At 34.1% G+C, this 18,557-nt stretch overlaps 3 protein-coding genes across 3 annotated transcripts; 1 reads left to right on the forward strand and 2 right to left on the reverse strand.

Annotated features, from left to right (window-relative positions):
- The first annotated feature begins 4,650 nt into the window (after window positions 1–4,650).
- On the forward strand, window positions 4,651–6,929 carry LOC116025076 (probable ubiquitin-conjugating enzyme E2 C). The gene is made up of 6 exons (XM_031266147.1): window positions 4,651–4,908; window positions 5,032–5,059; window positions 5,448–5,678; window positions 5,769–5,832; window positions 5,916–5,975; window positions 6,547–6,929. Exons 1-6 carry the CDS (start codon window positions 4,787–4,789, stop codon window positions 6,600–6,602), a joined length of 561 nt encoding a protein of 186 aa, XP_031122007.1. The 5' UTR covers window positions 4,651–4,786; the 3' UTR covers window positions 6,603–6,929.
- A 144-nt stretch (window positions 6,930–7,073) lies between these two features.
- LOC116025074 (F-box/FBD/LRR-repeat protein At1g13570-like) lies at window positions 7,074–9,202 on the reverse strand. Its single transcript, XM_031266145.1, has 4 exons — window positions 9,145–9,202; window positions 8,241–9,062; window positions 7,978–8,133; window positions 7,074–7,848 (listed from the first exon to the last, which is right to left on the reverse strand). Exons 2-4 carry the CDS (start codon window positions 9,018–9,020, stop codon window positions 7,504–7,506), a joined length of 1,281 nt encoding a protein of 426 aa, XP_031122005.1. The 5' UTR covers window positions 9,021–9,062; window positions 9,145–9,202; the 3' UTR covers window positions 7,074–7,503.
- A 2,700-nt stretch (window positions 9,203–11,902) lies between these two features.
- On the reverse strand, window positions 11,903–13,878 carry LOC116025075 (NAC domain-containing protein 67-like). Its single transcript, XM_031266146.1, has 3 exons — window positions 13,598–13,878; window positions 13,198–13,484; window positions 11,903–12,737 (listed from the first exon to the last, which is right to left on the reverse strand). The coding sequence occupies exons 1-3, from the start codon at window positions 13,773–13,775 to the stop codon at window positions 12,201–12,203; spliced, it is 1,002 nt and encodes a 333-aa protein (XP_031122006.1). The 5' UTR covers window positions 13,776–13,878; the 3' UTR covers window positions 11,903–12,200.
- Window positions 13,879–18,557: the final 4,679 nt, after the last annotated feature.

Below are 18,557 nucleotides of genomic sequence, written 5' to 3' on the forward strand. Positions count from 1 at the left end.
TGGGTGGGAACAAGCAGTTGTTTGTGGGAACTAACATCTTAAAATGTTTAATAAATGACAACAATGGCTGCCATCTTTGTATTGTGGACCATGGCATTCAGATTTAACCTGAGTTCTACCTTCAGAAACTCAGCTAACAGCCTGAAATGTGGCTAAACATGTCCAAGGCTAAAAACTTGTTTTTCCAGCTCAGTTTTTTTTATAGTGTCACCATGGGATTAGTCACATATTGTATCCTGTACTGAAGACAACTAGACATGGATATGCTTCTTCATTGTAATGCTATTCAATTGGATTGAAATATTATGAATACGAAGATTATCTGTGTGTTCTAATTTTCTACTCCTTTTTGCATTGTGTTGTTGTAGTATCAGTGACAGCTTGTACACTGCCATATCATGGCTCTCACATTTGTATCAGGGATACCATGGGAAGTGTTCTGTAAACTCTGCAAGTATAAAGTACTGTTGAATTAGCCTCCGGATTTCTCTCTCTCTTTTTTTTTTTGGCATTACCAAAGTGATTGCTTTCAGGGTTTCCAACATAGATTACTTGATATGTGTTAATTGTTATTAGCCTCCAAATTTCTCAACCAATATCTGGCTGTTTAAGTTCTAATAATTGATGTTGGTTTGATAGTTGGGATTGCCTTTGACCCCAAAGAAAATTGGCATTCAGCATCCATATTGCACAAATTTTTGTTCCCATAGGGTAACAATTGTTAATAAGAGTTCATATTGCATTTGTGAACCCTGATATAAAAATTCTGTATCTTCAGTTAACACATTTTGTACCTACAGTTAATAGTTTTTGTACATGTAAACAAATAACTTTTTTTTTGAGTGCTAGTAAACAAATAACTTGATAATTGTTAACACATAATATGATAGCTGCAGGTACAGAATGTATCAACTACAATTACAGAATTTTAAAGTTATTTTTGACTAGGGTTTACAATACAAGGTACCTGTCCTTGGTATATACTGTTCCATCAAAACCAATTGGTGCTTGTTGGGCTCAATTTGAGATTTTTGAATAAACAACTTTACAAAAACACAATCATTATTGCATGGACCATGGTCCACACAGTTGTGTGGACCAAAAATAAAAAGTACATTATTTTTGTACTGAAGGTACATTATTTCTGTACTATAGATACATTATTTTTGTACTGAAGGTACATTATTTGATATATATACTATCAAATAATGTATCTACAGTACAAAAATAATGTACTTTTTATTTTTGGTCCATGCAATAATTTGCCACAAAAACATGGTTTGCCTCTTATCTACCAAGACTTTTATTTATTTATTTTTTAAAGAAAAGAGTGTAAAATATTTTGCTGAATTTATTGCACGCTTATGTGCAGTTAAAATATTTGTTTGGAATAGTTTTCAACTCAAATAACTAGAAGGATTTGAAAAAATATTCTAATTGCACATGTTTTAATCAATGATCTAATTGCACAAAAATACAAAATTCAGTTGTTTATTTAGCACTTATTTTTTCTTTTTTTTGCCCAATTTATGCTTTCTGTAATAAGTTGTGAATGAGCTAAGCCAAAAAAGTACCTATAAATGTTACTATTGCAACAAGGGGAAAATACCAAAGTTGTGCAGCCTAATTTTTAAATTTTTGTTGTCATATGTATCTTTCTACTTTTACAAATGTTGTTATTGCAAATTTGCAATAATAGTAGCACCACTAACTAACACCTCCTCCTAGTTTCAAAAAAAAAAAAAAAAAAACTAGCACCTCCTCCTTACCACCATACGACCAGGGAGTCTTTAACAATTTGAGGAATAATTTTGAATGTTTGGATAAAGAATGTGATGTGTACAAATATAGAAAATGTACTTTTAGTGTATTCATACTAATTTAAATAAAATAAAAATAATATAGTTATTTTGTACATCTTTGTCTGTTCTCTCTTTGCTTTAGTTATCTATAGGAAATATCAACGGACGGTGAATGATTAGCAGACTAAGACATCGGCATCTTTGTCCAAATATACAAGATGAAGACGTTAGACGTATTCGTCTAGATCTATTGGACGAAGATGTCAGCATCTTGGTGCACTACGTGAGTGATATAACACTATTATTTTCTCAGCCAGTTACCTTCATTCATTATCTGCCGTTATATTATTCAAATATGTCATATAAAAAGGAGACCTAATCTTACCGAACTAAAAAGTTTCCTAAGTAAATAGTACAATTGACTCCTAATATTACCCAACTAAAAAAACTCCATTTAGACCAATTAAATCAACAAAAAAAAGTGTAATCGACTCCTAATTATCTTACCCTAGCTTGACTGTATCCGTATGCACTAAAGAATAGCCGCCATAGCTGTTATTTGAACTCTAAGATGAAGGTAGCCATTGCCCGCCCTATTCCGCTATTCATAGAGTCCTGGTCAGAATTTTGACAAGGGCGACCATGGACACCCTTGTCAGTTGTCAATGAACCTCCACTGATGATTGGACTTTAAGGCAACATACAATAGTCGCTGATTTGGACTTTAAGGCAACATACAAGGGTGGCCATGGCTATCATTGTCAGCTACATATGGCTTCTTTTTTTTTTCCTAATATTTTTTATATATTTTATTTTATATAAAAATTTATTTTAATTGATATACCAAAACAATCAACACCACATTTGAATAAAAAGTACACATAGAAATCCAATCATCATGAAATCAGCGGTAACCTGCTGGACGTACATGTAACATTATGATTTAATTGCACTTCTTTTGGTCAATTTAAAAGATTTAGATTAAACTTTTCTCAATTAGTGATTCATCTGCACTATTTACTAATAATACATCATATGATTTATAAATATATGTATTTAGATGAAACTTTTCTCAATTCACTTTGAAACCCTTCTTTGTTATTTGTTTTGATTTAATTTCATTTGCAAAATACTTATAGTGTAAGAGATGATGCTTGAATGTTATAGAGGCGGTGAATTTCTTTAAGCTAGTAGCACAATTGTGACTAGTAGTGATGGTAATGATATATATGTAGGAGACACTAATGAGTTGATGTGATGAGCTTTTGTGAATTTGAACTTATCACTAGTAGCCATGATGGGATTTGTGTAATAAATAACCCTATAATATTAAACTAGATAACCTGCTTTGATTTATCAAGAAATAATATAGATCATACTCCGTAAATTTTATTCACTTATTTATATATCTTCTATCAATAAAATCACAAGCGGAATCTTATATGTATCGAGTACTTTTTCACTTTAAGTCTTCCAACTATTGTACGTCTTCCAAGTTTGATCTATAGCTATCAAAATTTTCATATTTGGTGCATAAATATCAAATTCTTTTTACATTCGATCATTACAATCCATTTTCTGACCAACTATGTATGATATTCATCAATACTAACCTCATACCACTATATTCAAATGTGTGGTTTACATGTTGTTCAAATTCAAATAACAAAAATATGTTTTTAAATAACTAACATGAGGGATTCTATCTAATGTTAGCTGAAAAATTAATCAAAAGGATAAATGTAATAGAAATTTGATAGTCATGCACTAAATGTGAAAAAAATGGATAATTAGGAAGCAAATGTGAGACAAAAGACATTGGTCAAGTAACATTGACTTTTGACTTTATATTAGAATGTCAAAGTCTCAAAGGTCCCTCCTCCCAACCCGCCCCCAAATCCCTTCTGTCATATTAAAAGAAAAACAATAACAAAATGTATACTAAATAGAATTTTTTTTTAATACTAATAAATAGAAAGTCATTGAAAGACTTTGATCAATTAGTAGTGACAAAGACCTTTTACGACACACGTACAGACAACAAAACCTTGAATTACTTTGGATAATTATGGACTTTCCTTTTGTATGGACCTTGGAGCTAATTCATTAGAGGTCCAAAATATAGTATGAGAAAGCTGGAAGACCTGGATTATTAAAAAAAAAAAAAAAGAGAAAAAAAAAAGACGAAAATGGGAAATAGTTGGTTAATTGGTACATGGTTAAAAATTGGCAGTCATCCACGGTGATGTGGCAGCACCGAAAGGCGAGTGCGGAAATCCCGTTTGGCGTAGGCTGTACAGTGTACACCAAGCGTTGCTGCGACATTACAGATTACATCCAGCTTCCAGTCCGCCCTACTCCCGACACCTTTTCTTCACACATTAATAATAATAATAATAATAATAATAATAATAATAATAATAATAATTATGAAAGACCACACTTGTGTGAGATCGTCACACGAATCTGTATTCATGAGATAGGTCAGTAAGATCAATATGTAACTGTAATACTTATTTTAGCAAATGTAATACTAAATCAAGAATAAAATATTTATTACTTATAAAGTTTAAATTTTAATGTAAAAGTATTATTTTTTATTAAAAGTATTACTACGTATATTTTTTCTTATAGGCAATGTTTAACATAAAAATAATAAATCTTTCTTCAAAATATTATATTTTTCATATCAATAATAAATATTTTATTCATGACTTAATATTACATTTAATAGTATAAATATTATTTGTCATTTGACTCGATCCGTTCTACCAGACAAGAATCCGGTGACACAAATTTTTATAATAATAATATATTCCAAACATCCCCTCATCACCCACTACGCATTTTAGTTAACGACTGCGACTCCCGCTGCCCCTTCTCTTCCCTCTCTCCGACTAACTAATTTTTCCTCCCTCCTTCCCTCCCACTCCCATCCATTTTGCGATCTCATTTTTCACTTTTCTCCTCCAAACTCGTCGGCCATGGAGCCTCGAGGCGATCGGCGAACGGACAATCTGTCGGATGATCATCGCGCTCGGGAACGATCGTCCAAGCAACTCAAGGCGTCTCCTACCCCCGTCGATACCGTTTCCGTAACGCAGAGGTCGAATTCACGATCCTATACTTTATATTTTCTACTCCGTGATTTTCTCAAGTTAATTCGTGTGAGTTTCGTGAGTTTGGAGTTGATTTTCATGATTTTATATTGATTTTTGCTGTTATACAGGTTGCAGAAGGAGCTCATGGCTTTAATGGTACATCTTCTCCACTTCTCTCTCTGTTGTATACTCCGTATTTCTCTGTATTGTATATGCTGGTATATTCGATTGTTCGTTATTATTGGAAATTAAACATTGCAGTTGCAGTTAAAGAAAGATTCTCTTGAATTAATTGCTGTGCTTTCTTGTGATTGATTACTTGCCAAGAAAAAAGTAAACAGTGAAAACCGTTGAATCTTTTTCTTAGATTGATTTTATTTTTATTTTTCTTTATTTAAATGCTCTTTGTCACCTGTTTAGTTTAGATTTGATCATATTGTGTGAATACTCCATAAATTTTTTAAGTGTTGTGATTTCAATTTTTGTTGTTTATATATTTCAAGCTGCGTGGTAAGCAACTGAAGAGTGGCTTTTTCCTGTGTAGATGACAGGAGGAGACCTTGGTGTATCTGCCTTTCCTGAAGGCGAGAGCATCTTTACTTGGATTGGCACTATTGAAGGTGGAAAAGGAACAATGTATGAGGGTCAATCATACAAACTCTCTTTGCACTTTCCCCTTGATTATCCTTTCAAGCCACCTCAAGTGAAGTTTGAGACAATGTGCTTCCACCCAAATGTTGACCAGTACGGAAATATTTGTTTAGATATCCTTCAGGTATGAATCATCTTCTTGGTATCTTTCTATAAATTTATCATCCAAGTTTAATTTCTTCAGATTTCAGAATGGTATTGATAAATCATGCAGGACAAATGGTCTTCAGCTTATGATTGCAGAACCATTCTTCTCTCCATCCAGAGTTTATTAGGAGGTTTGGAGCATTGCTGTACCTTCATTGTTTTGTTGGACCTATGTTCCTTCCTTCTTTGCCTGATTCTAACTTTCTATATGCAGAACCAAACACTGAAAGCCCTCTTAACAGCTCTGCTGCTGCACTTTGGAAGAACCAGGAAGGTCAGTGTTCCATTTTCTGTTATCATAATTGACCTTGGAAGGTCATGTTTTAGGTCAGGGTTGTTAACAACCTAAATATGTTATGTGCCATCAGTGCATGACAGTAAGCGTATCCAGTTACTCTTCAATTTAAAAATTTACAGCTTGACCCTCTCTCAACTTTGATCTCCTACATACAAAAGTTAAGATATGCACATTTCTCTAGAGTTTAGACAAGGTATGGCTTGTACAGTTGAAAGAGATGATTAATAATTATGATGGATGTAATATTTTAAGGAATATATAACTTCAGATTGGAATGCTGCAAAAAGTTGGTGGCAGATTGCTTGTAACTTACTCATCTAGTATGCAAATTATGGTTTTTGTTGCATGGGACATTATTAATTAATTGTTTGTTCTTAGCTTAATTGCTGCTGTTTCTAGAGCTATGCATGTGCTCATTTCAGTTCCATCCTGTCTCTAGAGCTAGATAATTGCTGCTGTTTTGAGAATTGCATGTCAATGCTGTCAAGAGCTTAGTCTACATATCTTTTCAGTGTAATGCATTGCCTTCTTAAACCTTTTCTTGCAGAGTACAGAAAGATGGTGCGGAAGCATTACATGGCCGGGGAAGCATTTGATAGCTAAGACAAGTCATTTAAGCAATGTGTTCTGTACAATGTTCTTGGAAACAAGAAATTCCTAATGATTGTAGCAACACAAGAAAAGAAGACAAAGTTCCGATTATGCAGGAGAAGCAAAAGCAGAAGTTTACTCGATCCTGGAGGCCGATCAGAGAACACAACTGACTTTCATCATGTAATCGTTCTGTCTTTCCTGCTCTCACTATTCGTTTGTGTACCATGATTTTTTTTCATAGATAAATGCCTGTCAATAATTTCATTGTAGAGCATCTAGGTAAACCTAAAACTATTGCTTTATATAGATTTGGATCACTTTCCACTGTTTTTTTTCTTCTTTCCTGTGAATAAGGTAGTTAGAACTAGGGGTGTGTATCGGACGGGTGGGGTCGGTTTGGTTATGTAATGTTGAAAACCGTTCGGGAGCGATAACTAATTTCGGAAATAAAAATAACATTCAAATTTAAGAGATAATAAATTACAAAACTAAAGTTTACAGATTTGAAGTGCAAAATACAATGCTAAACTAAGTGCTAAATTGCATTAAAAGTCTAAAATCATCAAACAACTTAGACAAAATACTAACAAAATATTTAATTACAGATTTACAGATGGTAACTACTACCTAGCAAAGTAGCACCAACTCCACCAAGTAACCAAAACTCCAACACTTCTACAGATTAAAGATAGTAAGAAACTATTCTTCTTCTTCCTCCTAATAAAAATTTAACCAACACTCCAACACTTTTACGGATTAAAGATAGTAAGAAACTATTCTTCTTCTTCCTCCTAATAAAAATAAACATTGACCAATTGCATTTCTAACAAAACATTTCAAGTTCCACCATCACCATTGCTTACATTTCTAAGTTGCATACAAATTGAAGCATAGCTAAACCAACCAGTCCTTAAGCATAGTTTTTGCCCTTGATGACAATCTGTGCTTTTGGAGATGCACGAGGGAAGCATTGCAACTCCCTTAGGAACTTGATCACCGTGCAACCATCTTTTATATAACGATATTCCGTAATAACAACTCTCTCTAGTATAGGGGATTTTGAGAGCAGCATTTTCATAAACAGCATTTCAACTGGGGATCTACAGAACAGTTTAATCTTGATTGTTTTAAGCACTTTTAGATCCTGATTAATAATGCAACTCTCTGGATCCTTCAGAAGTCTTGAAGCAGCTTCTATGTCATTATCTTCCATGAAATCATCTTCCATGTCATCATCTTCTTCTATTTCATCATACTACAACTCAACAACAAATAAAATAAAGTAATAAACATGTACAACCATGAGGAAATAAAGAAAACAAAAAAAAATCACGACGGGCAAATATATACTCTATAATAAAGGTTTCTGTCTCACAAAACTTACTCCTGTAATCTCCAGTTCACATAGATTGGGAGATTTTTGAAGCAACTGCAAAACACCCTTGAGATGCTTTTCACTGGCAAACTCAAAAGAATGCAGTTTGAGTACTTGCAGATTTATTGCAGTTGGGAAGGAGGCTACTACAGCATCTCTCCAATTCTTTAACAAAAACAAAAGATTATATGAGACTTGAAAACAACTCTAACAAACCAGAAGGAAAAGAATATTTAATCTGTCAATACTATAGAAGGAAGATAGATTCTCACCAAGAACAAGCCGCCCACCATGCAAAGAACCTTAATTGCTCTCAAATGAAGTGCAAACCAACTCGATTCAAACTTACATATAAAACCAAACTCATATATACAACCAGTGATAGACAGGCTTTCAAGTTTTGGAGCACTAATCTTAAAATTACTGATCCATCTACAATTACTTAAATAAAGCTTCTCAAGATTAGGAATACTATACACAATTCCATTAACATTATGACTAAAGGCAACACTGAAGAACTCTAATGAAGTGACACAGGGAAAAATACAAGGAGCATTTAGTGGGAAATCAAAATACACATTGCAGAGTCTCAGCTGCTTGATTGTCGGGCACGAGACTATACAAAGTGGCAGCTTATATGGGGTGACATTTCCCCCATTAGAGATGCGAAGTTCCTCAACGCCATTTCTCGATAGAAAATGAAACCACTGATCTAAAGCGGACTGCTCCAGCTTAGGATCAAGTAATTCGAGGGAAGGGATGGCTAGACTAAATTTCTTCACGGGTGGAATCCGCTGCAAGAGAATGCGTGTTATTATTTGAACGAAAGGTAGGAGAGTATAACCTTTGGATTCTCTGAAATGCCAGAAGAAGTTGAAATCAAACACAAGGCGGCCATGGCGCAACCAAGCATCATTCCAGTGGGTTGAGAGCAGAGCAGTTCTGGCAGCGTCTCGAGTGGGCAAACACTCCAAAATTCTGTCCTTTATCTCTGCCGGCAGATGACTTATTAGATCCCTATTTGCATCCGCTACGGTCTGAGGTTGAGCCATTAAACTGAAACAACAATTGAAAGCCAAAATCGTTCGGAGAATCTGCAAGATTTCGTAAATGAAAGGAGATTAGAAGAGTTGGGAAGAAATAATTGATTGGGGGAAAAGTGAAAGAAACCCTTACCTCTGAAGCCTCTGCCCTCTGATGTTTGGTTTGGGCCTTTGCTGGTTATGGAAGCCGTAGGGAACCAGAATGCAAATCATCATCAAGGTTTAAAATAAAGGAATATAACATTGCCAAAGATGTCGTGGTCTAATATTACACTCCCACATGAAAAGGAGTGGGTTCGAGCCTTTTATTACTAAAACCAATTAATTTGTTTTTTTTTTTTTTTTGAAAACACCAATTAATTTGTTATTTTATAACAAGTGGCACCCGGTTTACACTTCCACGTAAAAGTGAGTGGATTCGAGCCTTTTATTACTAAAAACCAATTAATTTGTTATTTTATAAACCGAATGGTTTCGATTCAGTATAGTTCAGTTAAAAATCAAACCAAATTGAATGATCGTGGTTTTTTCTTTTTAATTCATTTTTTAAGGGGTATTTTATGTGTAGGGGTATAATGGCACTTCCCATTTTGTATGATTATACTAGTATATATGATCTCATTGAGGCTCTGAACTTTGCAAATGGAGTAAATTAATTAAATGAAAGAACTGATAAAGTGGCAAAGTAATAACAGAAAAGATAAATTGCATATTTTCATTATGACTTTATGAGTTTGTTATGCACACATGAAGCTTCTTTCTTTATTGATGCTAGAACACACAATGAAAAATGCAAGCTATGACATTATTTATGTATATGGTTCAGTAGAAATAACTGTTACAGTGTCATGTGCTCAGATGATTTGATTTCTGTACCTTATGAATTTCTTACACCATATTATTTAATACATGAATCCTTATCAGTGAAATGAAAGATTACTTACTAGGTAGGTCCCAAGGGTTATAGTTATAAAACTCAACATCTGTGATGATGCAGGCAGGCAGTGGATGAGAGTTCACCTTGTTGAATAGGTAATAAACAATTAGCTCTTGGTCTGAGGGATGAAATCGGACTCCTGGAGGGAAATGGAAACTGGAAATGGCTGCTCTGCTGCCCCATAGAATGGAAGAAGTTTTCAGATTAGTCTTTCGGTGATACAATCATAGTAAACAGAAAATGGAACATATGAATAGTGAGTACGTAAAGGATGAAATATTATGGACGAAATTTGTAATTTTAGTATAACTTAAAGGACGAAAAGTGAGTACGAAATGACGAAAAATGTAACGTCAATGATAATTATTTAAGGATGAAAAGTAAGTAAGCATGACCAACACTCAAATTCTACCATTATCCTATAACTTAAGGACAAAAAGTACAATAATCCCATAATTTTATCACATCCAATCGTTTCTACTCAATAAGCTGTCTCTCTTCTTCTTCTTCATCATCATCATCATCAAAAGAAATGTTATGCGTTTTTCTTCCAACTTAAAGAAGTAATAATTTTTTTTATTGAGGTAAAATTGTAAAAAGCCGTCTTTTGTGATTTGTAGAATAGTTGTAAAATGGTCGTGATCCATAATTGGCTGAAGCTATAGCAGTCAAGGAGGCACTTACGTGATTGAAGTCTACTGATTTTAATAATTTGATTGCTGAGTCTAATAGTCTTAATTTTTATTATAGTTTTAATTCGAATCTTTTGGACTTTTTGTATGTGGGTTTGATAGTAAAGCAATGTCGTTGTATTCCTAGTGACATCAGGAACGTGTCTGTTCACCATGTTAGAAAGTTAGCGAATTATGTAGCTCATGTGTTAGCACGAGCAACTGGTTCCTCGTTTGTTTTAGGGTCGTGGTTGTCTGTTCCACTGGCTTGTATTTCTCATTTTGTTAGTTATTTATGCATTCTTGATGTTTCCTTTTAAAAAAAATAGTTGTATTTTTTGTGTGTGGTCGGACCACGAGGTGTCCTGAGCAAATCATAACCATAAAGACACATTTAAACCCGTACCATACTCAGACTAATCCCTGTTCACACTGGACCGATCCAGTCAAGAGGTAAAAATGCTTATTGAATTGATTTTTCATACAAGAGAAATTTAAACTCCTGATCTATATTAAGGGACGAAAGTGCACGGTTATTCACACAAACAAGGTAGATGTAGAATAGTTGTAGTTGTAGATAGTGAGTGCTAGGCTTTTCCTAAATAAAAGTAGTTTGAAATAGTGAAATAGGTGAGTAGCGAATGGTGAATAAAATAAAATGCAACTAAAACAAAAATCTCCCGCCACCCGCTTCTCCCTCTCGAGAAGTGCTCTCTACGGTGTCGATGAACAAGGTTGCGATTTCCTGCGGATTCTATCTTTCCTCTCGGCTCTCTCTTTCTCTCTTCTGCGGTTTCAATTTTCCGTTACTACGACCGCCACCGACATATTCTTCACAGTCGACGCTATCCCCTAAGAAGAAGGTTATACTGTGTTCCATTCGCTCTTGCCAATTTTCTGTAATCAATTCAGCATTTATTCGTTTCCGAATTCCGATTCGTTAAATTTATTTGTACCAGCATGCTATAGTTGGAAACAACGTTTCTAATAAAGTCAGATGCTATAAAAGCGGTAATTCCAGTCTATTCAAGCTTGAAATTTGAAATGAAGTTATAGAAAAATTCAAGTTTAGCTTGCTGAATCTTGTATTTGATTATTTATATGGGAATTGATTGACGTTGAGCCACAAGGTTTGCCCTAAGTGTTCTCTAAAATGTTTGATAACTTGCATGAATGTTCATATTGCGATAGATGCAGCATAAATATATGATCTCATTGAGGCTCTGAACTTTGCAAATGGAGTAAATTAATTGAATGAAAGAGCAGATAATGTGGCAAAGTAATAACAGAAAAGATAAATTGCATTATGACTTTATGAGTTTCTTATGCACACATGAGGCTTTTTTACTTTATTGATGCTAGAACACACAAAGAGCAGCTCGTACTCCTAAGTGCAAGCTATGGCATTATTTATGTGTATGGTGCAGTAGAAATAACTGTGACAATGTCATGTGCTCAGATGATATTATTTAATACATGTGTTATTTGTGATCATTATTATAACATGACAGCTTTGCAGTAAATTGAAGGTAGGTATAGATCAATCTGATGATGCAGAGATGTTAACCTTCTTTAGGCTCATCATGGCATTTGGTATTGGATTCCACTGAAGGTATCAACTGGAGGCTGATTTTCATTATAGAAGTTTCTGTGGTTGGTGGCTAGCATGTTGCTTAACAGAAAATCCTCACTCTTGTTCCCATCAGAGATTGTCTTGATCAAATCATGTGGATTCTGATACTTGGTGCCATCATCATGTTTTCTCTTTGAAGATCCGAAGAAACTCTGCAAGCTAGAGTTTGTTACTTGAGTGTTCACTTTGCCTGACTCATGTTCATAGCCTGTATAATACTTTCCATCACTGCTGAACTGAGAGGCTGCTCTAAGAATGTTCTCCAAGGGAATGAGACCTTGCAAAAACATGGAGTATATTAAGGAATTATCTTTAGTTAACAAATAATTTGTGTTTATGTCCCTTAGTGGATCATCATTTACTGAAGGGAGCTTTTCATTATTTGGAAGGTAACTCAGCAATTCTTGGGGACTTGGCTGAGCCTCCCATGCATTCTTTGACATGTTGCCTTTTTGTCGAACCCGACAAAGTACCCAATCGTCCAACTGCAAGGAAGTATAATAGGTTCTTGTAAGATGATCAAACTCTCAGACAATTCATATTAATATTCATTTATTTATTGAGAGAAGTTGTGGTTCATACTATAACAACACAGTTCATACCATTGTTGTGTTTCATATTTCTCTCTCTTGTGCACTATTTGTTGGTTTTCTTAATTGTACATGCAGTCTCTGGCCTAAGTTTCCGTTGGAAGAGCAGATGGAGGAGGATCAAGTAATTCTATGCTCTCAGACCAGGAATGTTTGGTTAACATATTCAGGATGACATGTGAATCATGCTTTTGTGATATATCCTACAATGGCTTCTCCTGGGTAAAAACTTTCTTGGTAAGTTATATTGTGAATTACTTGCTTAATATCTAGCTTGTTATTGGCAAACTTGTTCTTTTTGGCTTTTGCAATTGGAAGATTGCTTACTAATGAGTATAATATAGCAATTGCTTACTCTCATAGACGACCCTTTTGGTCTTGATGGCTTGATTGAGGTGTCTGGGAGTCTGTACTCCATCATGTTCCAGTCAGTCTTGAGGCCACTGGGGGCCTTTCCAATATAGAACACCAAAGCTTTCTTCACACCAATTTTTGATCCATCAGGGCTAAGAATTGGCCTGTCAGATCCAGTAGCCTTCCAGTATCCTGAAGCTGTTGTCCTGTTAGGTCTGGCTCCATTTGGATACTTCCGATCCCTTGGACTGAAAAAGAACCATTCATCCTCTCCAAAGATGGCTAACTCTTTAAGAATTTTTATGCAAAAATTACAACCCATATATGATTAATAATGTAATTTGAGAATACATAAAACTTAAGAACATGAATCCTTATCTGTGAAATGAAAGATTACTTACTAGGTAGGTCCCAAGGGTTATAGTTATAAAACTTGACATCTGTGATGATGCAGGCAGGCAGTGGATGAGAGTTCACCTTGTTGAATAGGTAATAAACAATTAGCTCTTGGTCTGAGGGATGAAATCGGACTCCTGGAGGGAAATGGAAACTGGAAATGGCTGCAGGTCTGCTGGCCATAGAATGGAAGGAGTCTTCAGATTAGTCTTTTGGTGATACAATCATAGTAAACAGAAAATGGAACATATGAATAGCTGTATCTTGGCAGAACAGTGTCATTGCATTTATAGGGAGAGCTTTCACACATCAGACTCTCCTTGTAGGAATAACCAGGAAGAGACAATGACTTGTGTCAAGACCTTAACCAATAAGTTTATGAAAGCAACCTGTCTTGCTTTATCCGTTTTTTTGAATTTTCAAATTATTTCTCTTAAAAGTTTCTTCATTGACTTGAATTCAGATTTCTTTGTGTCCATGTAGGGGTTATTCCATGTTAAATATTTTAATGCAGGAGATGATATTTGTAACATAGTGCCACTACTTCCAAAATGTAAGGCCTCACACTGCACTATTGCATTTTTGACGTAGTGAATGACTTAATTCAATCCTATTAGAATATACTAGATGCTATTCCTTTTGTTCTTCCTTCAAAAAATATTTGTGTTCTGAGAAAACCATGAAAACAGAAATGTCCAGAAATGAAAAGACTTCATGAATATTTCACATTAGCATATACTACCTGCATAAGTATCATGTAGATCTCAGGATCCTGTTAGTTCTACTACAGAATCTACACCAATTAAAACAGCTTTTAAAGATTTCACTCATCTTTGCCAGCACACAGAATGTGCTTAAAAAAATAGAGAAAATAAACTAAGGGTGTGTTTGGTTCGCACATGGGAATCGGAATCGAAATGGGTATCAAATACTTAGTAATGGTAATGAGTTTTGGTAAAAGTATTTTGCATGTTTAGTAGTATGGTGGAATGAGAATGATTATTACTAGTTGGGGAAGGTTGAGGAGGAAGAGAATGAAACTCTTATTTTATTAGGGAATGGGTTTTGCAATTAAGGGGTAATCAAAACTCATAGTAGTGTTCAAAAAACCTGTCAACCAAACAATAACAATGACTTTGATACCCAATCCTGATAGCTAAGCCTGTTAACCAAACACACCCTAAATGATGCCCCTCAAAACCCTATTCATCCCTAACCATGTCGTGGTTATCATTATTGCTGTTGCTAACATTGGATTATTGTCCTCAAGCTTAAAACTGCTACAACAATTGGCTCCAGTGATTTGCAGGATATCCATCTCTGTGAGCTCACTTATGATTGATCACTGCAAGAAAGACCTTCTGACCAATAGTTGTTGATCCAAACTGTAGTTAGAATCTGTTCATGCTGCAAGAGTCAAGGAAGTACTGGTTCAGTAATGCATTAGAATAGTATTTTCACAGCTGGATAAAGAGAGCTTTCTTCTTCTACAACATTTCAAAACGATGATTTCCATGCTCCAGGTTTGTCTGCATTAGAAGACTGCTATTTCATACACTCACACATTACAGCAAAAGCTAAATATCGCAATCATTCACTACAGTCTACAAGTGACATTTCACTTTAATATAAAACTGTGTTTGTTTTTATGCACAAATGTGTGTTTTCTTGAACCTTGCTTCCTCAGACCTTGGATGATATGGGAGGCGTAGTTACTACGACATATTTATTTACTTATTTATTTTATGCACAAGCTGTCTTTAATGTTATTCATTTTGTTTAGTACTAGTTTTTTGGACATAAACTAGCCTTTAATTTGGATTGTCTAAACGACCTTGTTTATGTCAATGTGGTCATGTGATTTTTGTTGCTGTTGAAGGTAATATTTATTTTGGATGCTTAAGAATGCTTATATATTCATATGAGAATTTAATGAAGCTCAGAAAGAAAATCGGAACAGACTAACTTAGAGTATGTTTTGGCTGGAGTATATTTTGGACCTCATGAACCTACTCCAGGCCCATGAGGAGGTAAATCAAACCCGCATAGCTTTTTGAGCCCATACCAAACTGTACCCTTTTGCGCACAAAAAGTCCAACCCCAATTCTAGACCAAATTTGTGGAGCTCATATCCAGATTGTCTATAGTGGGTTCGAACCCCCACCCTGCTATTGGAAAAGAGTTTCAAGTGTGGGCTGCAAATTTTTTCTTTGGCCTGCTAATGGAGCCTAGGAGATTAGGGAAATTGTCATAGTTCAAGAAAGGTTATTATAGTCTTTTCTTGTAGTTTTTCTTTCCTCTTACCAGCTTTTAATACAACTACTAATTTAAACATAACTTTTTAAATTTGGAGTCCGGCATGATATGTATGATACCATATTAACTCCTTAAATTTTGTATGTACTAATTTTGGAAGGTCATTTTTGGTATAAAAATGGAATCAGGATAAAATCACCAAAGGTATGTTAATATAGATACACCTTTCACAGCCTGCCAGCATAAATTAGATTTGGATAATCACCATTCTTTTAAAAAAAAATGGTTCATATTTTGTTTGGAGGTGATGACAAAATATGGGCATAGATTACCAATATTTTGTTGTATAGCTATGAGCTTGCATTCCTCTTGGTTTTTCTACTTGTTGTTTTCCAGTTGAAGTGTGAGATGTTTGGACCTGTTTCTTGGAACCCAGCATGAAACGTGACTTCTTAGTTCCTATAATTACACACACAAATAATGTTACTGTTAAGGTAGTTAAGTGCTTTCATCTGTTATTGCAGGTTGTCTATATGCCTTTATCTGGCCTGCCTACTTGGTGAGTAATGATCCCTCTTGAATTTTATCTTGTTTATATGTTTATTATCACCCAATAAGGGTAGAAATCTTGGGTTCTTATTGCAACCAGTTGAACCTGTAGTCCAGGGTGCTGGGTGTGTTTATAGCAAGGCTTTAAGCTTTCTTGATATGAGGTTGGTCTTTAACATGGAAGATAATGCTTGTCGTATCCAGAAAGAAAAAGGTAAATTACATTGAACTTTGACTAGTGATATGTAGTCCATACTCCTATCTCCATTAGATGAATGCTTGCGTATATGTGGAGTAGGAGGGAAGCAAAGACAACCCTAGTTAATATTATTTGAAGTTCTAATACACGTGCTTTGTTTTACTTTTGCCCCGTTAGCGAACATAATTAGCTTATCAGTTAATTTGACTGGTTTGGTCACGATTAGCTGTTTAGCTTGGTTAAACAGTTAATATGAGTATTTGGTTAATCAGTTTTTTGTAATAGTTTATTGTTTCAAAACGTTAAAATTCAAAAAATTGTTTAAATAAACTTTTTAAGAAAATAAATTATACCCTTAAATGTCATTTTTCATGTAATCAACTATGAACTATTAGTTAACAACTAACAATTAATTTAACAAACATCTTTCTACAACAACTAATACTATAGCTAGTCAAATCTATTAATTCAATCCGCTAACAATTATTTGCCAAATATCTCATTATCTTTTGTGATGTGATGACTGATCATTAGTGTTACGATGATTTTTTCTCCCTCTTCTACTTGATCAGCGATTCAGCGAGAGGTGCATAGTTGAGAACATATGTTTCCAAATAAAAAAAAGGTCAACATTTTATTGAAGTTTTAAGGGTGTGTTTGGTTCGCACATGGGAACCGGAATCAGAATGGGTATCAAATACTTGGTAATGATAATGAGTTTTGGTGAAAGTATTTTGCATGTTTGGTAGTAGGATGGAATGAGAATGATTATTAATATTACTGTTTGGTTATGTATGATCTTATAATGGGAATAAAGATTTTAAAAATACAAGAACAAAAAATCAAGACAATTGGTTCTAATATAAAAACATCCAAAAGAACCAATATGAACAAAAAAAAAAAATCTAAATAGTTATGGGAAGCGGTTGAGGAGAAATAATGGAATGAAATCTTTATTTTATTAGGGAATGAATTTTTAAATTGATGAGGTAATCAAAATCGATAGTTGTGTTTTAAAAATATGTCAACAAACCCCATCCATTGAAATTTGATCTCATGACCTCTCATATGGGAGAGTCACTACATGTCATTTGAGCATAAAGTGCTTGTAAAACTATTATCGATTCCTGTTAACCAAACACTTGAGTCTTTTATATAACAGAAATTTCTCATATTGTTGGATGAGCTCTATAGTATTTTGCTTTATGTAAGTGCTACATCAACATGTGTAGTTTTACAAGGGCTTGTCAAAATTCAAGATTTTTATTAGGCCCAAGAGATTTCAAAAGGATCCAAACAAAAATCAATCATTATACTATAGAGTTCCATAGACTATAGTCATTGTATTATTACCATATTCATTTTTAATATACTGAGGGTGTATTTAGTTCGTATATGAGAATCGAAATCAGAATCGAAATCGAAATGAGGATTAAATACTTAGTAATGGTAATGAGTTTTTGGTAAAAGTATTTTACATGTTTGGTAGTATGGTGGAATTGAAATGACTAATAATATTGATATTTGGTTAGAATTAGAATGATTTTTAATTCATCAAATTATTAAAAGACACGTGTCAAGAGTATTACTTTTGTATTTACTAATGAGAGAAATGAAAAGTTAGAAGAAAAAACAAACACAAATAATATTTATTGGTACATTTCTCAATTTGGAAAGATGTAAATTTTTGTTCTAAATGGTGCAAATATATAATTTGCCATAAATATTTCAGGATTATTAATCAGTTGTAAAATGATTAATTTTATTACCAATTAGATGAATCACTCCTTATTAATCATATTTGACGTGTTATTTTTGTTATTAGATACGTATAGGATGGGGACAGCTAATTCACCAATAATTCAATAATATAGATAATTTTTCTTTTTAAATTGGGGTAACTAATAAATAATTGTAATTGTAAGTGAGAAGCATTTTTCTATTTTATAGTGAGTGAATTG

The sequence above is a fragment of the Ipomoea triloba genome, chromosome 7 (genome assembly GCF_003576645.1).
Source record: "Ipomoea triloba cultivar NCNSP0323 chromosome 7, ASM357664v1".
Taxonomy (NCBI): Eukaryota; Viridiplantae; Streptophyta; class Magnoliopsida; order Solanales; family Convolvulaceae; genus Ipomoea; species Ipomoea triloba.